Genomic DNA, 23,975 nt, shown 5'->3' with positions numbered 1-23,975 from the left:
CTCCATAAATCCTGTAGTTATCAAAAAAAAAAAAACCCACCCTAACTGCGGTAAGTTTTACAGCGACCCAAACAAGACTCGATTACTTTCATCATAGCCTCCAATAAGGAGCACCGGAAAGCCAGGAATGCTCGGCAAAAGGCGTCTCTCGCTCTTCTCAAGCAGAAAAGGCGAGAGGAAGGATGCCCGCCGCTCCCGCTCCTCCCCGGCTCCCCCGCCGCCCCAACTTGGGAGAGAAACGGCGGTTCTACGAAAGGAAGCAGAGGCTACATCCCACCCTCTTCCCTCCCCAGCGCCCACGAGGAAGGAAGCAGCCCATCGCAGCGCTGCTTGACGTGGCCTTGAGGATGCCACAGGTCCAGCCTGTGGTTCAGATCGGCTGCGGCTCGGCAGTCGCAGGGACCCGGCGGATGCCGTCTTCCCTTCCACTTACTGCTACATTCGGGATCGGCGCAGCGTTTGAATTCGGCGAACCGGCGGTCCGGGTCTCGACTGGCATGACTGGGAGCCGCCGGAATACAAAGCAGCAGTGCGAACAGCGGGAGCTCTCGGGAAAGACGCCGCCGCGCCGCAGCCATGTTTTAGTTGACGAGGGCTGCTGAACTGGTGGAGTGGGGGGAAGTAAAGCAGACACGTCAGCAGAGCCGCTCGGGAGAAGGATATGGAGAAGAGGAGGAGCAGCAGAAGCTGGAGCCGACTCGGTCTCTCTCTCAAAGGCGGAGGGGATGGAGGCACACCACGCCCTGACTTCGCCCTCCGAACATCCTCAGCCGCCCACCAAAAAAGCCCAGAGGAAGAAACGCTGCACCTGGCTTGCTAAGAGACATTCAACTCTTCATCCCAGAATTCCATTATCATCGGTATCTGAGTTAGCTAGATACCCATATACATATATACATACTGTATATATCCCATATAAATGAGGCGAGACTTCCTCTGATGAGGCTTGCAAGCAATTTTTTTCATCTTCTATTATTAAAGTTCTCTCATTGACTTTAATTTCACATTTATAGGAGGAGAGCTGTGTTACAGTTCCCCAAAATCGGAAGTCTGGTAGCTTTTCTGACTAAGGAATTTTGTTAAAAAGCTTTTGTGAATTGCAGATAGTTTCATCAGCTACCTAAAGGTGCTAGACTGATGTAGAGCTTAATATGTTGCAATTACAAATGTATATAGTTATGTATCTCACATGTAACATGCAACTATCTGCCAACTTGTGTTCCCATTTCTTTTCCCCAGACCATTTCAAATCCTATATCAGTTTAGCCCCTGTATGCATTTTATTCAGTCGAACGGCAGCTCACAATTGTTTTAGTCAGAAAAAGTGCTACCAGATTCATGATCTTTCACTTGTCAATAGTTGTGAGTTGGGCCTTAATTTAACTGAGCTGCTGTGTAATGAGTCAGATTCCCACAATTTATTTAGATTTATTTGCTTGTTTCCCTCAGTCTAAAAACAGATGGAATTTACATCCAAGGAATCTCCCCCCGCCCCCCAATGAAAAGGGAATGGGAAATCATTTTTCAGATAAAAGTGGTAAAACATAATTTAGATTGAATTCTGGGAGTTGAGGTCCATATGCCTTAAAGTTGGCAAGGTTGAAAAACACTGACTTAGACTAAAGGAAAAGAGGGAAATATATTTTTAATTTCTGAAAAATAATTTTCCTACACATTGTCCAAGACAGTAGGCAGCAAGACAAATAAAGCCTTCTCCTCTGGCTTACTATCTTTTATTAGTTTCTTGAAAGGATTAAGCAGGTGAAAGATGTTACCTCGAAGATATGGTTGAATGCAAAAGTACACAAAAATTACTATTGTACAGGAAAATACATTCATCCAAGGATCTAATATAAATGAAAGCCAAGGTTTGTCGGATTTTGTGTCCTCCCATGCAAGAAGCAGAGAGCCTGCAGCTTATAAAATGTAATGGTGTTCATCTTTGGATGGTTGGTGAAGAGTCCTTTAAAATAATGAAATGTATTAAGAAGGCAGAGTTCCTCCTGCCAACCACACACTTTATAACTGTGTGCAATCCACTGTATTCGTCCAATCACTGCTATTTTCTTATCTGTATCTTATCTGTATTTCTTATCTCTTTCTTATCCACTGTATTCATCCCATCATTGCTATTTCTTTATCTGCAATTACTATAATCTTAATTATTAACTGTGACAATGCTGCAAATATATGAAAACATCACATTTATTGTTTTACTTTTGTTGCTGTTATTCCATGCTATTCTTTGGAATCCTCAATATTACCCTAAACATTCTGAAAATTGCCTACTATTCCATTCCTTAAATGTGATGTCTAAATACAGTATAAAAGTAATTTTCTTTCAGCTGACTTACTTTATTGTTTGTCCTATACAAAGCGGAATATTTACTCTACATCATGTTCTTCATTCATCTGTATAAATAGTACAGAGGAGGAAACATGATGATTCAGAACACTAATTCACAGTTAGTGTCAGTAAGTTACATAATAAGGTCTCTGGGGTGCTTTAGAATCCAGTTATATCATAGCTGGCTCTTGGTTAGACAAAGAATTATTTGCAAAGTTTCTGGTTCTGAGTCCCAAATCTTATTTTACTTTGTAAGTATATTGGAAAATCCCTGGCATACAAGTTCCTTGGCAAACAAACTTTGGCATGCATCCATTTAATTCCTCTATGGCCACTTTTATTGTTTATAGTCCATCAAGTTATCAAAGAATACATCTTACTATACAGCTGTAAACTAGAATGACTTTTAATGTGGATAATGATTAAAATTTTGCCATAGGACTAAGAATTAAGGACTAAGATGACAACTCACTGGATTGTTTTGGATCATGATAAAATAAAATTCAGTTTGTAGGCAGTGGGGAAACCACACTGTGTGAAATATATGCAATCATACAATCTCATTTTTCCCCAAGCGTATGTAAAGCTAGAATAGTCTGAGAGAAAAACCAGCAAATTAGCACTTAACATGCTGAGCCAATTAACATTTAACCATAGATGAAAGAAATTTCTTCCTGAACAGTGATTAGCCTCTACATATGAATGGGTAGATACCTGTAGAAAGGACTAATTAATATACTCGTCCCAAAGAAACTGGAGAACGTGGATTTTCAAAGATGATCACAGCTGAAGGGAAAGATTCTCTCTGTATGACAGTATATTTAAAAAGGATAAAGACTTCCTTGAAACTAGTTTACTATCAGGATTCCAGCAATCACCCTAATTAAATCATGAGCCTTGAGCCAAACTTCAAGTTCTTACCTGGAAAATCAACACAACCCAGATAGCCAGAAAGGATCTTGTGAAAGAATAAAGTGGAACAACATCTGATGACCTCCTTTTACTGGTCCACAATAGAAAGCGTCCTCCCATATTGCATTATGGTGAGGTATGCTGGCTTGACAGCCGTGGATAAAAAGACATTAGGGGGTGGTGAGCACAGCACAAAACATCGCAGGCTGTTCCTGATACTACTAGATGACATCGCTAGGGCTTGCTGCCTTAGAAGAGTGAGGAAAATTCTCAGGGATGACTCACACCCTGGTCAGCACTTCTTCACTCTCCTACCATTGGGTAGGAGATATAGAAGCACAGTCAGCCACACCAACAGGCTGAAGAACAGTTTCTACCCGTGGGCTGTCAGACTTGTGAATGGAAAATAACTTCATGTCAATATAGTATGATAGACTGCGGGGCCGGTGTGTTGTGCAACAAGGTCACATGGTATAAGATTGGGACTGGGTTAGGAACCTCTGTCCTGTGAGTTGTGTTGGTGGGGCGTGCACGAGGGGAGGCTCAGCCAATCTCACTGTACACATTGTACTCTGACAATAAAGGCAATAATTATTCTTCAGCTCTTGACAGGACAGTGGGGAATGGAAGGATTTATATTCCTTGCAGACAGCTGGTCATTTACATCCTTTTAGAGGGTCACTGAAGCACTTGGGAGGTTTATCAAAGAAAAAATAAAGTGCAGTTGCCTCCTGAAAAAGCACAAACAGAATAACCATGACCTGGATGACCGAAAATCTCTACAGACATTGCCTTTCAAAATATTCCTAGTCTTTATCCCTGGGATTCTTGGGTGATGTCCTGACCTGCTTCACTAGGCTCAATCTTCTAAAAAGGGCCCTCTCCAATAAGCATTTCTGGAAATGACTCTGAAATATGGTGCACTTATATTAACCTAGATGTAAATATTTTAAAGCAATATTACACAACTACAGTCCATAAAATAAAATAAGACAGGACTGCACAGCAGTGAAAGACAACCTAAGAAGAAAGCCCGGGAAAATAACTATTTGTCAACCTTGCTCTTTCTTCAATTTATCTAGGTTCCAATTCTGTTATGTATCAAGAGACCATCAGAACCACTGAAAAATACGCAAACAATGAACTGGTATTATCTTCAACGAGGTTCAGTTTACGAGGACAGACACGCGCACCCAGGAACTCCGGGGCAACGAAGGGACGACAGATAATAAAACAATTAGGCACGAAAGGGAAAGGATTCACGCGTGCGCAGGCGAACTCGACACTTCTTTGAAAGGCAGGGAGGATCACGTGGCCCAAACGATAACCGTTTTCGGAATGCCCACAAAAAAGATGGCGCTCGCTGCGGCAAAGCATCGGAAGTGAAAGGAAAAGCGTTGTCGTCGTGTAGAATGTAGCGCGTATATTCTCGGAACCGGAAAGAAGGGAGGTGGAAAGAAAGGAAGCTTCCTATTCCGGTAGGTAGCGCTAATCTGATAATTATCAAATGTTGTGCTCTCATCGGCTATTAGCAATAAAAAAAAAGAGAAGGTAGCAATCCGTCTTACGAAGGATGTGTACGAGTATGTGTGGTCGCTATTAGAGCATTTAAACGGGGTCTCCAACCTTGCCTAGTTTAAGACTTGTGGACTTCAACTCCCAGAAATCCTCAGCCAGCTTCCCAATTCTGGGAATTGAAGTCCACAAATCTTAAAATGGGCAAGGTAGGAGACCCCTGATTTAAAGCAACGAATTCACTGACCGTTAGGCTAGCATGGTCATAAAACAGTCTTCACGATCTTTGTAACTCCGGTGTTATTTCGTATTATCGTTTTCCTTTTGCTCCTAAAAGAGGTGCTTAGAAAATTGACTGCAAAGGCCAATTGAGTTTCCTGCTTTGCATTTCTGGGGTTGCTGGCTTAATTGAAGTGAAATTTATGCCTTTCTAATTGCAGGTTTTGTGAAGCAAGGTGGGCTCTTAACTCCTTTTAGTCACATCATCTTCTGCTTGGGAAACACTCTCTGGTCAATGGCAGTTTTTCCTGTAATTTTGTTCTTGTAATTTTTTAGAAATTTTAAATGCCATCTACTTCTTTTAAGAGTTCTGGAGGTATTACAAGTTATAAGGAAAAGATACATAAAATTATTTACATACACACACAAAAAAAATAAGTGATCTCTATAGGATCAATGCTTTTATCAAAATGATAAAAGGAGCCTTGCACTTTAGGATTCAAGCTGCATCCTTTTCATATGTGCACACAAATGACTTCATCACACACATATAAAAGGGTGGCTTACAAAGCTGCAGGGCACATTTTATCGTTTGCTCCTTCCTTCCCATTCCTCTGCATAGCACACAAAAGGGAACATAGTACTATTGAAAACCCAGGGAAAACAAATATTTTGAAGTTCTTGAATTATTACAAGGAGATAGATTGTTTCAATCCCAATGGCAATTTATTCCACAGTATGGTTCCTACCACAAAGAAAGACCAATTGGTTGCTTATGTCCAATTCATCCATAAATGTTATCCATTGATTATCAGAGCATAAAGTAGACTATCCATGGATTCTTAGCCTTGCAAGTAGCTTGCATCTAATCTATGTAAAACATTATACACCACAGTGACTCTCTTCAATTGTGCTTGAATGATTTCTGGTAGCCAATGAAACCGTTTTAATATGGATAATGAGGGATCTTGGACAAGTTCTCATGCTAACATTGTACTTGGTCTAATCTGATGCCTTCAGTTCAAGGCCATGAAGAATGCATTGTAATGTTCAAGCTTTAAGGCTAGTACTACAAGAATCACTGAGATCAAGTTTGACTCCAAGTAGGGGCACATCTATTTTATCAAGTTTATTATGTAATTATCCAGATCATTGGTAGGTTGAACAGCCTGTTTACAATGTAAATCTATTTCTAAAAGGATCAAATCAAGAATAAACATATCCCTTACTCCTAAGGAAATTGGTAGCAGGTCTCTCTTTTTGATCCACCCTTTAAGGGATATTGAAACTTCAAAAGACTTAATTGAGAATGATCCAGAATTTCAGACCCAGGCATTTGCTGGAGTTTGGTGCTCATTTACTTCAGGGCCCCCAACTTCTGGCCCACTGTGCGGCCATGGCCTGTTCAGAACTGGACTATGCGATTGGATGACAAGTGCGTGCAACACCACTTGTGCAAGCGGTGGGTAGAACCATCCCATCCCCTTTCTTCCTGCTGGGCCACTGCAGCGTCGTTAGAACTGGGTTGCATAAGCAGCAGGAAAGTGCACACATGCACACTGGAGCATTGGTGGGTGTCATGCGCAAAGCACTTGTGTGAGCGGAAGACACTTGCACACACTCTATTTGTGCAAGTGTAAATGGAGCTACGCTCACCTGCCAGTTACATAGAACCATCCCCTCTCCCCTCCCTATCTGTATTTGTTAATGAAGTCAACACTACTGAATGTGCCACTCATAATCCAACTATTGTCTTAAATAGTTTTGATTATAGTTGTCTTAGTTAATTAGGTTTCCTAATATTGCTTTATTTGAAATATGTGGTATTTTTCTTGATGTTTAAATGCTGTTGTGTATAAGTGTATATTTCATGAAAAACTTATTCCTGGGAGCTAATTAAGGATACAACTATGGCTATTAAACAAACACATTTGTTTAAACGAAACATTTAAAATGTGCGTTTTTCCTCTTTCCTGTTTTTGCAGATAGTTAGATTTTGAATGTTTTGTTTATAAGTTTTACACTACTGTAGAGTTGATGGATTTTCTTCTACTATACTTTAAAGCTGATTATAACAATGTTTTTTCTCTCTATTTTATTTTTTATTCTTAAAAAAGTATAGTCATAGACATGGATAACTTTGCTGAAGAACTGAGACAAGAAACAAGGTGGTTGTCCACAGAAGAAACAGAGGATGAGTCTTCAGCCAATGCCAATGTTCCAGGAATTTATTTGCCTTTACTGCCAAAACATTTCAAGTATCCAAGTAAGTTTTTACTGACATAATAGAAAGTAGGGATGAAGGAAAGTAGCAAAATCCTAGTATTATTCTCTCCCTTTCCCCCATATAGGCCTTCATCAGCCTTCAGTACATAGTAGTGTTATCTTTACCTTTTGCTCAGGGGTGGGATTCAAATTTTTTAACAACCGGTTCTGTGGGCGTGGCTTAGTTGGTGGGCATGACTTGGTGGTCATGTGACTGGCTGGGCGTGGTCAACTCAACATCACTCACATCGAGGCACGCATCTCCTCGTCTAGCCTCTCATGACTGTGAGGATGCTGCAACAGTCGTAAGTGTGAAAAACGGTCATAAGTCACTTTTTTCAGTGGCATTGTAACTTTGAATGGTCACTCCACCCAAGCAGAGTACCAGCAAAGGAGGAAAAAAAACTCCAGAAAAGTTCCAGAGACAGGAAGTCTAGTCCTGCCAAGAAGGTAATAAGGGTTAATGGAGAGGCAGTTTCTGTAAGCAACACCAAAATGTTTCCTTCCTGCCTTCCTTACAGGATTAGGCCAGTAATTTCTTCTAACAACTGGTTCTTCGAACTGCTTAGAATGTTAACGACCGGTTCTAGCGAATAGGTGCGAACCTATAGAATCCTACCTCTGCTTTTGCTATAAACCTGTTATAACCAATTATTTTCTTCAAGAAAATTGTATAATATGTCTTTTGGGTGCCACTTTGAAATGCAGTTGAGGAATAGTTTACTGAACATTAATGTAACATGGAATGTTCATTTATAGAAAAACTAGCAATTTAAAAGATGGGTTCTAACCTAGCTGTTGCCCTGATATTGTTTTTCCTTTTGGCAAAGCAAATTCAATTGGTTGACCCTTACCAATGTGCTCTACTATAGTACATATTATTTTTATTTATTTATTTGTTGAATTTGGGCAATGCACAATTGTTAGTTACTATTGCTGTTATTCATATGAAGGTGATGTAGGGATACAGACTGGTAATTGAAAATTGCATGTTGGAAACTTATAGTTTCACATTCCAGATATGAATATAAAATTCACATGTTTTTCTGTGAATGGTAAACTTAGTTCCGTAAATGCTTTATGTATGCATTGTTTGTAAAATAAATAACCAACATTTTCTTATGTTGGCTGAAGCAAATATGGCTGTGAAATCTTCAGAATTCCAAAAGGTGAAAGAGGATTGTTTATGCTGTATCCAAGATGCTCTCTTACAAAGTCAGTGGCAGAGGGCTGCAGAATTAATGATAAGCTACTTGGAAATGCTGGAAAATACAAATTCAGAAAAAAGAGTGACATCTCAAGAGGTAGGTAAATTAATTAACACAATATCTTTACAATGAATGGAAATATATAATTTCTCTAGCATGTGCCTCCATATAATATAATTAAGAACAGGATAAAAATGTCCCATTGATGCATCTTGTCATACATCGATATTTTTTTTCATAAATTTGGGGTGTAAACCTTTTTTGGTGTATGGGAACCTTTGAAAATTTGAATGGATGTAGTGAGTGCTCTCAAAAATGTCATAGTTATAATGGGATTGTCTGCTGACAAAATAGTTTCCAAACAATGTAGTCAATCATGAAAATACTTAGTTGACACAAGGCAACCTGTTGGCTGGCCTTCACCTCCTGTTAGCCCTTTATTTTATGTCATATATGTTGGGTCTATACAAGGTCCTGTATTCTGTGTAAATAAAGATGATAGAGGATGGTGTTTTTATTTGTAGAATGCCAGATCTCTCCGTCTGCCTACCTGATGGCAGAGTTTATGGGAAACTAAATACGGAAACTATAATGTTCACAGGCAAATGTATTGGGACATTGGTCAAGAAAATCAAGATGATAGCTTTGACCACACCATTGAGCCTGCCATTTTGACTTTCTTGATTTCTCCACTGTGGATGTCCCTGCTCATGGTCATCATGTTAGTGATTTTGTTGTAAATAGTTTTATAAATTAAAGGTACATCAGTAGTCACAGTGCATTTGCTTTTAGTACTATGGCTTTATGACTTGCTTGGAGTGTATTTTCTTCCTGATTAGGAGATCTGGAGAGTAGGAACTGAAATCTTGCAACAGCATCCACAGAGTAATATAGAAGAGGTCAACTATTTTGCAGATCGGATGAAAAATTTAGGAGTCAAAAGATATTTAAAGGTAAGGAACAACCTCTTCAGGTAAAAATAATTTTAATTCAACATTTTAATATTTTATTATGATACTTCCTACTGATTCCTTTAAGAATATGATGTAATTTTAGAGAGGTCAAATATAAATAAATTTATAACCACTATAAAAATGATCAGAAGCCACATCTTTATATTGTTTCCTTATATTTTCTTCCTTACATTTCTTCGCTCCCTCACTCCTTCCCTCCCTCCCTATTCTGTTTTCTTATTTTATGTTCTAATTTATATTTTATCTTTTTAAAATTTCTTTGATAAAATTATATTAAAAAAGAAAATATTCTGTTATTGTAAAACTTAAGTATAGATCTTTAAATTGCACTTCATATTTTATATTTCTGATAAAATATGTGGCTTCAAATTTTAATGACACAGGACTGTATTTTGATTATGGCTTTGGAACTATTTAAAAATGGAGTGGCTCCATAATGGATTCTAACTGAATACTGTAAGCATATTTGTTCCACAACCTGGAAAAAAATAACTCTCATATATATGAATAAAAAGTGTGATTATTTCTTTTGTAAAAATCTTTGACTTCTTATGCAGCTCACCATCTAGCATACCTATACACAGCTACAGTTGAAAGTGGTTTCTTGTTATTAAAACAGAATAGTTCTAAATACACAACTCGTATCTGAAGTTATTGGGAAGATTTACTGTTGCTTTGCTTATGCATATTTGCATCCAAAGTTGCTGCTTCTGTTCAACCCAATAAACAAAGCTCAAATTACAGATTTCTTTAGAGCATGCCTTCCACCTTTTGCGCAGTGGATTTCTGGATGAAGCCTATCAGAACTTGATCTTGACTGAAAGTTGGCGATATGGAGAAGAAACTGTTGCTCAGGAAAAAGAGCTGAAGCTCGTTCAAGCTTATAAGGGGTTGATACACTATTATAGGTGGTTAAAAAAGAAGACGGACCTTTTGGAGCTGGGTGAGTATGTGCCTCTACATGCCGCAGTGGCAACATGCAGCAGTAACTCCTGTCCTTGCATTTTTTCAATTCCATTCATGGAATATGAAAGGTGAGGCAAATCTTTGGCTGAGTTCTCAGGCATGCTTACTAGGAAGGAAGTTTCAGAGAATTCCATGGAATTAGTACCTCATGAAGCATGTAGAAGATTTTTGAAATTCATTTGGTAGCTTCCTCAGCAATGGGGAAGGCTAAAGATTACTGTACATGTTGTTCCTTCTGTATTGCATGTTTGTTTTTTGTTGTTTTTTAAACGACCTGGAGAACTCAAAACAAATGGCTTTTTCAACTGGCTACTATTAACTTACTTTGTTTGCTGATAAGCTCTATCAGATTTATTGGCCTTGGATAATCATAGTATTTAACTATGATTTGAGGCCATGATCAAGACTATCAAAACCACAGTGACAATATACACTGCTCAAAAAAATAAAGGGAACACAAAAATAAGACATCCTAGATCTGAATTAATGAAATATTCTTATTAAATACTTTGTCCATTACATAGTTGAACATGCTGACAACAAACTCACACAAAAATTATCAATGGAAATCAAATTTAGCTACCCATGGAGGTCTGGATTTGGAGTTACACTCAAAATTAAAGTGGAAAAGAACACTACAGGCTGATCCAACTTTGATGTAATGTCCTTAAAACAAGTCAAAATGAGGCTCAGTAGTGTGTGTGGCCTCCACGTGCGTGTATGACCTCCCTACAATGCCTGGGCATGCTCCTGATGAGGTGGTGGATAGTCTCCTGAGGGATCTCCTCCCACACCTGGACTAAAGCATCCCCAAACTCCTGGAGAGTCTGTGGTGCAATGTGGCATTGGTGGATGGAGCAAGACATGATGTCCCAGATGTGCTCAATTGGATTCAGGTCTGGGGAACGGGTGGGCCAGTCCATAGCATCAATGCCTTCGTCTTGCAGGAACTGTTGACACACTCCAGCCACATGAGGTCTAGCATTGTTGTGCATTAGGAGGAACCCAGGGCCAACCACACCAGCATATGGTCTCACAAGAGGTCTGAGGATCTCATCTCGGTACTTAATGGCAGTCAGGCTACCTCTGGTGAGCACAAGGAGGGCTGTGCGGCCCCCTAAAGAAATGCCACCCCGCACCATTACTGACCCACTGCCAAACCAGTCATGCTGGAGGATGTTGCAGGCAGCAGAACGTTCTCCATGGTGTCTCCAGACCCTGTCACGTCTGTCACATGTGCTCAGTGTGAACCTGCTTTCATCTGAAGAGCACAGGACGCCAATCTTGGTGTTCTCTGGCAAATGCCAAATGTCCTGCATGGTGTTGGGCTGTAAGCACAACTCCCACCTGTGGACGTTGGGCCCTCATACCACCTCATGGAGTCTGTTTCTGACCATTTGAGCAGCCACATGCACATTTGTGGCCCACTGGAAGTCATTTTGCAGGGCAGTTTTCTTCCTGTCCCTCCTTGCACAAAGGCGGAGGTAGCGGTCCTGATGCTGAGTTGTTGTCCTCCTATGGCCTTCTCCATGTCTCCTGATATACTGGCCTGTCTCCTGGTAGTGCCTCCATGTTCTGGACACTACGCTGACAGACAGAGCAAACCTTGCCTCAGCTCACATTGATGTGCCATCCTGGATGAGCTGCACTACCTGAGCTACTTGTGGGTTGTAGACTCCGTCTCATGCTACCATGAGAGTGAAAGCACTGCCAGCATTCAAAAGTGACCAAACCATCAGCCAGAAAGCATAGGAACTGAGAAGTGGTTTGTGGTCACCACCTAAAGAACCACTCCTTTATTGGGGATGTCTTGCTAACTGCCTCTGCTTTCCACTTGTTGTCTATTCCATTTGCACAACAGCATGTGAAATTGATTGTCAATCAGTGTTGCTACCTAAGTGGACAGTTTGATTTCACAGAAGTGTGATTGACTTGGAGTTACATTGTGTTGTTTAAGTGTTCCCTTTATTTTTTTGAGCAGTGTAGTTTAGTTGCTAAGCTAATTTTTTTCAAAGGAAAATGTAAGGAAAAATCGTAATAATCTGTTAGTGATCTTGTGGAAGCACAAAATGGAGAAATAGGGAAACTCTAGTTGCTCAGTTCCTCCATAATATTTTACCACATTAAGTATTAAGGTTGAGAATTGGGAAACTGTTAGCATCCAAACCAAACTTAAGTCTAAAAATGTTAGTGAATTCTTAGAAGCTTAGCACTCAGACAAATCAGCCCTCAGTGGACACAGAGAGATAAGCCACATTTACACATCACCCAGAAGAGACAATAAAAAGCTCAAGAAATCAAAAGACCAGAATATATTCTTTTCCACAGCCAATACTCAGAATAGTAGGGATCAGCATCAGACAAAAGATCAGGCAGTAAACAATGATTAAGGAACTATCAAAAGGAAAATCACTCCACCACTGATACTGGCAATGCAAGCTAATCTATATGAACAAAGAGCAACTCTCTCCCCATACAAGCACTGATGATGTTACCTAGTTAGGTAATAAAATGTAAGCAAACAACAAAACTCAGAACTAAAGACTCTAAATTGTCACATATAACAGTAGCGGGAGAGATAAACTCATCTGAGTTGTGTATTTCAAAGAAACCTTCTGCCATCCCCAAATGATGTATATTCAGCTCTGAACTGATTACCTTGGGTTGCTACTTTTTGGTTTCACAAAAGATAACTGATTATAGCTTACCAAGTATATATTATGGAGAAGCATTGATGGAATATTTTGCCAGCTATGAAATGGATTTTTTTTATCATTCTTCCTCACCATTCATTTTATTGTTTAGCTTCTTTAGTGTAAAAAATATTCAGGAGATCTGAAATGGCAGCTGTTGTATTATAAATATGACATTTTCCTTTGAATTTCAATTTGAATTACTATATTTTTTGACTATAGTATCTCTTTTAAAGCTTTTTTTTCCCTGGAGGGTTTTTGAAAAATTGATTTTAAAACCAAGGATAAAATAATGATGTCATCTGTTTCAAATTAGATTTATGAGATAGATGTCTTGCCTTTCACAGATGAAGACAGCTGTACCCAAACTTCTGTTCAACAGGAAATGCATAGCTTGTACGAACAAGCTAAAGTCAGCCTCAGGGAAATAATCAGAATTCCTGGAGTTTGGGATCCTTTCGTGATTTGTTATGTGGATGTAAGAACACCCTTTGTACAACAGACTTTCTATGTCACATAATCTAGATAGCTGTCAGAAGGGGCAACTTTAATAGAGAGTTATTAAGTAACTCAATGGTAGCGGTCTATAAATTCAGAAATTTGTGAAAGTGCTATAAGCTTTACCACCACACAATTACCCGTACAGTTAGACATAAAATGGTTATTGGATGGCTAGTATTGTCTTATGCTTTGTTTCATGGGCATGAGTCCAGCATTTGAAATTGTACATTTAGCTCCATGTGGTAAAAACACACAAAACAACCCTGATATGTATTCATTTATTTGTTTTATATCCTACCTTTTGTTCAGGAGCTTGAGGCAGTGTGTATTCCCCCCCTCCCCCCCACATACAACAACCACCCTGTGATGTAGGCTGAAGTAAAAAAAAGTGACTAGTTCACAATTACTCCATGAGCTTCTGTGGCTGTGAGTAGACTATGGCTGAGCCTGAATCTCCCAAAGGGAATCCGACTCTTAATCGTCACATCACATTAGCTCACCATTGTCAGAGAAGGCATGTTAACGATGCAGCTAAAGCCTACTTAACGCTGGCTTCCTCATGGGTTGGAGTATAACACAAGGAGCCTCAAGGAAAGGAGGAAAAAAGAGTGTTTGAAGCATGGCTATACAAGTGGGAACAGTCCTAGATGTTACTTTCATTAGGCTTTGGCTGATTTAAACTACTATTTATGAACCATTGACTAGGTTTATATGTTAACTGAGTCATGGTATGATTTGTTTGTTTCTGACTTAACATATTGTGAGAACCAACCACTTGATCTGTAAACCAAAGTTTATGATTCCACATGTTTTTATGGAATCAACCAGTCATTGCTGGACCAGAACAAGGGGTTCAGAATGTTAAGAAACTAGATTTTAGGAAATATTTCCTGATAATATGTGTGACTCACCGGAACAGTTCTCCTTCATCGGAGGCCTGAAAACAGAGGCTGGAGATTTATCTGTCCAAAATGCTTATTGCATAATATGTGCTATGATATTTATTTTTCACACCGCACATAACACAGATTCGTTTATCATTGTAGCAAAATTCTCCTTGGTGCGGCAGTTCATATAGCTGACCATAGATGGCCCTAGGGCACTGATTTTCAGTGGTGAGATAAAAATTGGAAAAAGATGCAACAAAGGAAGGAAGCAGAAGAGAAAGGAAAGAAACAGAGAAATGGGAAAGTCTGTTGGATAATGAAAAAGCAGAAAAATTAAATGGAACAAGGGAGATAAATGCAGGGAGGTTTAGTGGGCAGGAAATTGGAGAAGTATTGGGGAGGCAGCAAGTGGGGACTGCTAGGAGAGCAGTCAGGAGATGGAAGGGACCTCAGAGATCATCATGTCTGACTCTCTGTGCAAAATTTGCTAAAGCATTTTGGACAGATGACTATCCAGCCCGTTTAAACATCTCCACTGAAAAGGAGCATACAGTTTCAGGAGGCAACCTGTTTCCTTGCTTGAACCAATCAGGAATTTTCTCTCAAAATCTGAATTTCGTTTCCTGTAGTTTTAATCCACTGAGCCTGGTTATACCACCCAGAGCAACAGAAAACAACACGTCCACTCCCTCCTTTATATGACAGCTTTTTAGTTATCCAAAGAGGACTGTCACAATCTCACCTCAGCCTTTTCTTATTCTTCTAACTGTTCTTCCTAGGACTTGGTTTCCAGTCCCTGCATCATCTTAGTAGTATTAGCAGGCAAAAGCTTGGTTGGGCACACGGGGGAGAGAAAAGCTTGTCAGGGAGCCTGAAGCCATATGTTTTTGTACCTTGCCTTAATGCAGTTTAAAAGTAATTGCACTGTTAAATTACTTTTATTTTAGTTTCATTCTGTTGCAAACAGTTTGGTACTATGGTTCTTTGTAACATGGTGTCAGTTTGAAATGAGCAGCTGAACATTTGTGTTCTTTTAGTTGCTGGAACATTATGAGGAGTATGAAGAAGCACGGGAAGTGTTAAATGACTATGCGTATAATTCCAATTTTCCTTCCAACCCTAATGCTCATGTCTACTACTACCAGTTCCTAAAGAGAAGGGGGGAATCAAGGCAAACACGGATCTCTGTACTGCAGGCAAGAATTCTGGAGTTTTATTGTTCTGTTTGTTTATGATTCTGTTCTTACTCTCTTTTATCTATGAATAATGAAGAACACAAACCAGCTAATCAAATCTGAAGGTTTTCTTGGAAGTTGAATGTGTGTAATAGTGTACCAAATAGCTTACTGAAATCAACATAATTTATAACTACAACTTACTCCTAATCATTTTGTAATCATTTGGAGTTACAACAGCCTTTTCTTTTGGTAATATAATCTCATCTCATCATGTGCCCAAAATGGAATAATTTGACCGATTGCATGTGTGGCCATCGTAACTTTGAGAATAGGCTGTAAATAGATTTTTTAAAGTCTGTTGTATCTTCAAATGGTTGTTAAGGACTGGTGGTAAGTTGAGGATTACCTGTAATATGCCTTGACTCTGAGGTGAAACTGGCAGTCCAATCCTGTCCTCTGGCACAAACTTCTGCAGGTATCTTCTGTAAAATCATTGAGATGTAAAAGTGCCTAGTTTTGCTTTCCAAAATTCATCCATTTTCCTGTTTGTTTCTAGATTCTGCATGAGCTTGTTCCTTCCCATGAACTAATGCTGGAATTTTACAACTTGCTTAAAAAATCGAGTGAGTCCTTTTAAGGGTATCCCAATATTACACTCAGATTAGTTGCTCTGTTCCTCCCTTGAGCCATAATTAACAGGAAAAGTTTCAAGAAAATCCTAACGCAAATAAGTTTATAACCTAGAATGCCTTTTGCTATCTTGGAGTTATCTTTTGAAGGAAAGCAGAACGACCTTGTTCTATTTGCACTGGTTACAGCCTCACTAAATTATCATAAGGCAGGGGTATCAAACTCAAGGCCCCTAGGCCAGATTCAGCCCATGGGGTGCTTAGTTTTGGCCCGTAGGGCCACCCTGGAAAAAAAAAGAAGGACCAGCTCATGGTACCTTTGCCAGCAAAAACAGAGCTCGGGAGGCCCGCATGGTTTTCGCTGGCAGAGGGTTGCAGGAGGCCATCACAGCTAAAAATGGAACTCAGGAGCCTGTTTTCTCCGGCAGAGCTCTCGGGCCACCACAGGCTCCCCTGACACGAGTGACGTCGAGTTGGCCATGCCCACCCTGGTCCTCCAAGATCAAACAAAATCCTGATGAGGCCCTCAATGAAATTGAGTTTGACACCCCTGTCATAAGGCATTCTGTGTAGAATTATCTTTGCTTTGAAAACATTGCTATAGATGATAGTGCCTGAAAAGTGATACATACTGATTAAATTATTCTGATATTATCCTAATTACTGTTTCTTTTTTTTTCCTGGCTCAGTTTATCTTAATGATTTTCATATTTAAAGGCTTGACACCTGAACTCCTATGAACCTGGCCGTATCTTATGATGAGTTCCGCTGTTTCTGGCCCACTATTAATATCCAGCAAAGGACAGGCTTGTTTTAGTTGAGGCCTGCTATCCTTGAATAATATATATTATCAGCTTTTAAGCTAATTTTAAAAATTAGTTTTTATGACATAATTTTAATTCACTTTCATTGAGTTCTTTTCAGTCTCCTATAATTTCCAACTAGCATGGTTAAAAGCTACAAATTAATGGCTTACTTCAGAATGGTGTTTGGTTTGATATATAGTATCTTATTGTAAATTGAGGAGATTATATCCAGTACAATTAGTTGCTACTACTGCAGCTGTTACTGGATTTTTGTCTTTGGTTTCAGAAATTAAATAGAAAAAAGAAAACCCTCACCATCTGGAAATAAGAACTTTTGCCTCTTTTGCATATATTAGAATACTATAAAAATAATGGGATCTATTCTAATTTCAGAAAAAAGAAAAAAACATAAATTACAGCTGAAAGTTATTTTTGCAACCTTGGATTTTGCTGCATGGAAGGAAAATGTAAAAGCTTGGAGTTATTTGGCAAAACAGATAGTAGAAATTCTGCAAAAGTAAGTCTGTTAGGTCTTGCAGTGTGATTACATCTATATAAATATGTGTGTTATATGTATTGTAAAAATCTAATGTGCTTTAATTTTTTTAGGGGGAGGTTCTAGTTCTCGGCATGAAATGGGGGATTATTTCAGATGGAACTAGGACTTTCTTAAAAAATAGAATCAGGAACCCAGAGTTCAAGAAAATTTAGCAATCTCCTTAATGAGCATTAGCTAATGAGGACTACCTGTAATAAAGTATGAATTTCCCCTACCAATCTTTGAGGTATATCTATTCAGATTTAGATCTAATTCAAATATTCCTGGGTTTTCTTTGAATGTTTTTCAGCTCCGATAAGCAATTTTACTGGCTCAAAAAGGAGTGGGATATTCGAAAGGACTGGTGGCCAGCTTTTCATTTCAGTCTTTATTTGGCAAAAAGTAACTGGCAGGAAAACAAAAAACTCACTTGTGAAAAAGTTCTGATAGCTGGCATACTGCTGGGAAAAGGTAAGGTTCTCGATCCCTATATGTTAATGATGATTTCAAATACTATTTAAATAGTATTTAAAAAATGATTCCTCTTTCCCCATAAAATGTGCATACTCCATGACTAATACACAAAGAGCTTTATCAGTGCATTGATTTGCATCCAGCTGAGAAGTGAAAACTAGTGCCAATATCAAAGTAGCAGTGATGCACCAGCACCTTATGTACCTGGGCCACTGCATTCCAACCAGTTGTGCTTCTGAGTAGTCTTCAAGGGCAACCTCATATAAAACATATTGCAGCAATCTAACTGGGAGGTGACTAAGGAGTCAGTGACCATGAACTTGGTTTCCCAATCTAGAAACAAGTACAATTGGCACACAAGATGGAGGTGTGCAAATGTCGTCTGCACCAGTGCTGCCACTTGCTGTTCAAGTTCATATGACAGTTGCCTCAATTGATCCTCAGGGTGGCCCTGCAAATATTTTTCTGGTCTTTCCCTCCCCAGGAGGAACCTGGTCACCTTGAACAGGGTTGCAGAGGCAGTAAGAGCAGAAAAATAGTTATGTTTGGTTGTTTTTCTTGCCACAAGGTAATACCTATATTTGTCTGGATTTGGTTATTCATCTCCAAGGGCCTTTTCTGATGTTTCATCTCCTGGAGTTAAGAAAATATGTCCAATTTAATTGACTGACTGTGTTTAGAAGAGCCCTTCTTGTGTTGCAAGTTATTTTAATACCATTGTTGGGTCACATTTGTTCTAATGCCATTTCATTTTTGTATATTTTTAGACTGCAAGTACTTTAAGTATGTCACAAAAGAAGGTTGTAAAGTTCAGAAGAAAAAGTTCCTACAGTTGAAGAAATTTGTGAAAGAACACAGCTGGGTCAGTTTAAGATTGGCTGATACGTGATTACTTAGTATCAAACATCATGCTTTTTCAAGGGCGTTAGGTGATTTTGATGTTCATCCTGACAATTATTGTAAAATTCAGGTAATCCTCGAGATCCCATTTTGAAATGATGCCTGCTGCAGCACCCCTTACAACTGGCCACAGGGACGTGGCAGCATCTCTCACCTCTTCCTCCACTCCCCATGGTCTGACCCACTGGGACTCCACAGTGCTTGGCCTACTCTCCATGCTTCCTAAATCCCCTGCCATTTTCCATGCACTGATAATTCCTTGCAGACATGGCGGCTGCTTTCAGAGCATTCTGCCCTGATCAGCCGACCATTGGGAGACCCTCAAAGCTCTCTTGGCTCTTGCTAGGCTTTGGCTAAGCCAGCTGCCTGCATGCAAAAATGGAAGCTTCAGGATTATCTTCCCAAAACCTTTCCCTTGTTTAATTCCCTCCCTCCTCCAGAAACGCACATTTCTTCAATAAAAAAACAGAAAAAAAAGGCAGGGAGGACAGACTTGTTGATCTTTCTTCTCCCTCCCATTAGGTGCTGAAACTAAACTCTCTGCCTCTGCATTTCAATCTTGATCTTTTAACCACTTCATTTGCTAAATTTACTGCTACCTTACCTTGATGAGTGACTGCCGGGCTGAAGAGTAGAGAGAAGGAAGGAAGGAAGGAAGGAAGCAAACAAAGAAAATCTGGAGCTCAGCTCAAAAAGTTCATTCGGGCATCTAGAGCACAATATGTGCAGCGAATGGCCAGACACAGCAGAAGCTGGTTCCTTGGAAAGCTTTTTGCTGCATGTCTGGCTCCCTTTCCAGGAGTCCTAGCTGGATCCAAAAGGAAGTTGGACTAGCAGGGAAAAGCTTGGAAAGCTGTTGCTGTTTGCCTGATTCTAGGTTCATCACCTAATTGCGGGGAGGCCTTTTAATTCCCACTTTTTTCTGGTTCTTTTTTTAAAATTGAAGAAATGTGGGTTTCTGGGAGTGAGGGATGGAGGGAGATAACCAAGGGAAAGATTTGGGGAAGATCATCCTGAAAGTGTCTCCTTTGTATGCTGGTGTCTGGCTTCCCCAAGTCTAGCAAAAGCCAGGAGAGGTTTGCAGTCTCCTGACAGCCAGCTGTTTGGAGTAGAGGCCTAGCCCATCAGCAGAGGCTTTATAATCCGCGCACAGAGGCTTGTTTGGAAGCTTCTCTGGCATTAGAATGTGGTGTTGGGCCCTAATCTAGGTGGGCTTTTCCCTCCTGCTGAGCTGTTTTTCCACTTTGCAAAGCTTTTTGCTGCTGGTGTGCCTCCTTTATGGACACGGCTGGGTGATAGGCCTCCCCCCCCCAACTCCCCTCAATGCTCCACTTAACAACAGATAGTGGGGGTTGTTAAACAAGGCTGTTTTGCTCAATGGCCATCCCCATTTGCGACTGTAATGAGCAGGCTCCATTATGGTCATAGGTTGAGGACTACTTATATGTTTTATGTATAAGAATTATATATTTTTTTTACAATAAATGTTTCTATAATCTGTTCGTATCAATGTACTTTTTTACTTGTTTATGTTTGAAATAAAAATTGAGGTTTTAGAGAAAACAGACACGATAATTTACATTTCCAAAGTTGCATTTACAGTAGAACACATGAAACTTTTTATTCATTTAAAATGTTTATATGGCTGCCCATCTTGTGGCACGCAACTCAAAATAGGTTAAATATGGATGTGGATAGTAGTCATATACAATATTTGAATAGGTATTATTGGATGCATCCTGAAAGCATATATTTCTGAAGGCTTCCCGGTTCATGGCTAGCTTATTGTGGTATATGAGGGACTAAGCTCAAGAGTTGGGCAGGAGTAGACTCCTTGGAAAGTGGTGAAGTTAGTTCCTTAAATAACTACACAGTGTAAAGCCACTCATATTTTTGTTTTACAAAATCATATACTGTATCAACTAAAAAAGTTCCCAATTGTTGGTCTCATCTACCTTCTTTTACCCTGCAGAACTATGTCATTTAGTAAAGTTTATAGAGTGACAAATGGGACAGCCTACCACTGTCCATTTTATGATATGAATGACTTACGTTTTCAAAGTTACCTGCACTTTAATGCATAATAATGCAAAAACGAATGAACTGAAAAACAACTAAGATTAAAACTTAAAAGTATCATTAAGAAGTTAAGATTCATTAAACCATGAAAATAAAGTTTCTTCAACAAGAAATTAAACTTTGATCACATGGTATATTGATCAGTTTTCTCATGGCGATAGGAAAAAATCGGTAGATGGTATAATCATGCCTTCCATCTAGGATTTTAATTCAAGTACACTACACCACAGTTTTTCCATCGAAGGAAAACATTCTTCTTAGCTGCTGCCCCTGCAGGATAAATCCAACACTGTTTGTGCTTTGGTCAGTTCCAAATTTTAATAATATTAGTCACCATTTTATTGACATCTTTGACACTTATTTATTTTCTGAATATCCTATCTTAAAACCATAGGAGTAACACTTAATTTAATTGTATTATTATTGGCTGCCAAATGGCTTTGGGTGGCTTACAAGTAAAAGTCAACTTATTAAAAGAAAAATATAACAGATCAGAACAGCAAAGTTCAAAAATCAAAAGAAAACCAAACCAAAACAAAACCAGAAAACTGGTCTAAAGTCATCTTGTCCCCAAAGCCTGGAAGAATGATCAGAACCAGAATCTTGGAGTGGGGAGGACATTCCAGATGGAAGGAATTGCAAAAAACTAAGCATGTATCTTGGGTCCCACAAGTTGATATTCTTTAATGAGATCTGAAGCGCACCCACCCTGTTGGACCAAAGCCAATGGGCAGAGATAATAGGAGATAAGAAATTCAGATAGCAAGGTTCTTAAGTATGAGAGTCATTAAAGGTGATAATCAGCATCTTGAATTGTACCTGGAAGCTGAATGGCAACGCAGCTGGATTATACATTTATAACAGGCCCCATTGCCTGTGCTACAACATTCTGGATTAGCTGCAGCCCATGTACAGCACCTTATAGTGATCCAATTGTGAGGTAACTAGAACATGAATGATTGAAAGACTTTCTGGTTCTGCAAAGGTGCAACTTTTGCACAAACTATACCCATGTAAAGGTCTTGGTTACAGCTTCCACCTGTTCTATGAACAAGAGCTGGTAGACCAACATGATTTCCAGATTGCCCACATGCAATTTTCAGATTGCAGGCGGAAGTATAACCCTGCTGAAAACAACTAATGAGATACCTTGAGACCTGGAGGACCAAATGGAACAATCCCATATGCCTTCTAGGCATTGTATCTAGTTTCTCAAATTTCAGTAGGCTTTTCCCCTCAAGGTTTCTATCAAATCTCAATAAGACTAAAAGTGTGTTTGAAAATGAATATTGCAGAAATCTGAATTTTTCACCAATTTACAACCCCAAGTTACTGTATGCACTACGTTCTTTTTAGCATAGAGCTCGTTAGTAGAAAATTAATGAAGGTGATTATCAATCCATATACTTATTTATATTTTAGAGAAATTGTAAGCTGTTTTGAAACATTAAAGAACAGGTTCTTTAAAGATTACATTCTGCATATGGTTAGCCTGAAAGGAAGGAATATCATGGATATGTATCTATGTTATGTTTTAAAATAGTATTAATCCATCCAGCCCAATCTCTAGAAGTCCTTGGAACTATATCTTTGTCTGATGTGTGACTAGACAAAGCAACTCACAAAGACATCCAGCAGAGAATGTCTAGACTCGGACAAGGCAGCTTCTTCTTCCCTTCAGTGAATGATGAAAAACATAAAAATGAGCTACACAGCTGCTACAGAAGGATGGCATCAGCTTTCATTGCTACTGGCCAATGTATATTCTATTATAGTCTGGTGGATGAATCCACATGAGTTACAACTCTCACAACAAACCGATTGAGCAATGGTAGAACTGAATTGCCTTCAGCCACTTCCAGTAACTTCAGCCCATTTCCAGTAACTCCCATCATTTCTAAGCAAGCTGCAAAGTTCTTCCTCTTTTCTGCAGCTTACTTGATATCTACATTGGATGCCAAGGAGGCTGGAGAAGCTTAACTTTGTTTTGCCAGATTGCTTCTTGATTGTACATGACTCCTGTTTTTTTGTGGCCTTCAGGGAAGAGCATTAATACAACACTGCTTTAGTGTATTGGAGAAATGTAACAGACATGCAGAGAATAACTTCGACCATCGTTTTTCTTGACAGTGGTGCTTGGGAGGCCATTTCTGTGGCTTGCAGACCATGGCATCTAGATTTTTTTTTATTGTCCTACACATCTTTATTGTCACACATTTGCACATTGAAGGACTTGGTAGAATTTGAATATTGCCATATGATTGAGTGGGGCTTTGAGTTCACAGAAAACTAATGAGGGAGGTAGTTTGATTCACAATTACCCTATACAATTTTGAGTTACAGCTGGCTTTTTCTTGACCTGCCTAGTGAATTCACAAAGCATCTACAATTTATAATGTGTAAATCCAATCAATAAGTAACAACAAATATAGGCCCAAGAACAAAAACAACCTAAAGTAAAATATAGCAAACACAACACAATCCAATAAAGTAGAGTAAAAGTTGATGAAATAAAAATGAGAGAAGATTAATAACGGATGTAAAACATTTTTTGGGGGGGGAGTAATTAGCTGTTAGTTAATTACTTAATTTGAGATCAGACTCAGTCTCAGAGATCACAATTAGATAAAATTTCAGTCTGCATGTACAGAATTCTTGAACTGCTAATTTAGACAGGATCAGACCTCAGTAGCAGAGCATGCACTTTATATACAGAAGATATAGTACAACCAATATTTCCAGAATCAACATTTTTTAAAAATCAGACAAAAACCAGATACTACTAGGTCAGTTGGGACAACATGACCTTCTGTTGATGTGATGCCATAACTCAGCAGAAAAAAATCCTGTGGTTCCCTTGGCTTGGCGAGCATTGTAGCATACA

At 39.2% G+C, this 23,975-nt stretch overlaps 2 protein-coding genes across 12 annotated transcripts in view; one reads left to right on the top strand and one right to left on the bottom strand.

Moving 5' to 3' along the window:
• MIA3 (MIA SH3 domain ER export factor 3) overlaps positions 1 to 605 on the bottom strand; it is a 31,852-nt gene extending 31,247 nt beyond the window's left edge. For all 8 annotated transcript variants that reach the window (XM_026695708.2, XM_026695711.2, XM_087933878.1 and 5 more), the window contains exon 1: positions 434 to 605. In XM_026695708.2, the coding sequence (XP_026551493.2) occupies positions 434 to 578 (145 nt within the window). In that variant the 5' untranslated portion in view covers positions 579 to 605. The remainder of the gene's footprint in view (positions 1 to 433) is intronic.
• Positions 606 to 4,607: 4,002 nt separating this feature from the next.
• Positions 4,608 to 20,509, top strand: TAF1A (TATA-box binding protein associated factor, RNA polymerase I subunit A). Of its 4 annotated transcripts, none has more exons than XM_087933852.1 (12): positions 4,608 to 4,737; positions 7,111 to 7,259; positions 8,393 to 8,562; positions 9,306 to 9,419; positions 10,185 to 10,383; positions 13,447 to 13,577; positions 15,525 to 15,683; positions 16,222 to 16,288; positions 17,494 to 17,617; positions 17,949 to 18,109; positions 18,880 to 18,974; positions 19,535 to 20,509. In XM_087933852.1, exons 2-12 carry the CDS (start codon positions 7,124 to 7,126, stop codon positions 19,619 to 19,621), a joined length of 1,443 nt encoding a protein of 480 aa, XP_087789978.1. In that variant the 5' UTR covers positions 4,608 to 4,737; positions 7,111 to 7,123; the 3' UTR covers positions 19,622 to 20,509. The 4 variants fall into 4 exon arrangements, with proteins under 4 accessions (XP_087789978.1, XP_026551507.1, XP_087789983.1 ...); XM_087933857.1 differs by lacking the exon at positions 4,608 to 4,737 and adding an exon at positions 4,935 to 4,983; XM_026695722.2 differs by lacking the exon at positions 19,535 to 20,509 and having other exon boundaries at positions 18,880 to 19,149.
• Positions 20,510 to 23,975: the final 3,466 nt, after the last annotated feature.

This window comes from Pseudonaja textilis, chromosome 1 (genome assembly GCF_049901715.1).
Source record: "Pseudonaja textilis isolate UNSWEBS1 chromosome 1, rPseTex1.2, whole genome shotgun sequence".
NCBI classification, from domain to species: Eukaryota; Metazoa; Chordata; class Lepidosauria; order Squamata; family Elapidae; genus Pseudonaja; species Pseudonaja textilis.
The sequence above is the reverse complement of the archived record's forward strand: the minus strand, read 5'-3'. Positions and strand labels throughout refer to the sequence as shown.

Excerpts from the sequence above, each read along its gene's own strand:
- TAF1A (XM_087933852.1), top strand. The coding sequence starts at position 7,124 with ATGGATAACTTTGCTGAAGAACTGAGACAAGAAACAAGGTGGTTGTCC. Across the intron at positions 13,578-15,524 it reads TCGTGATTTGTTATGTGGAT|TTGCTGGAACATTATGAGGA; the intron begins GTAAGAACACCC and ends GTGTTCTTTTAG. Across the intron at positions 17,618-17,948 it reads ATAGTAGAAATTCTGCAAAA|CTCCGATAAGCAATTTTACT; the intron begins GTAAGTCTGTTA and ends AATGTTTTTCAG.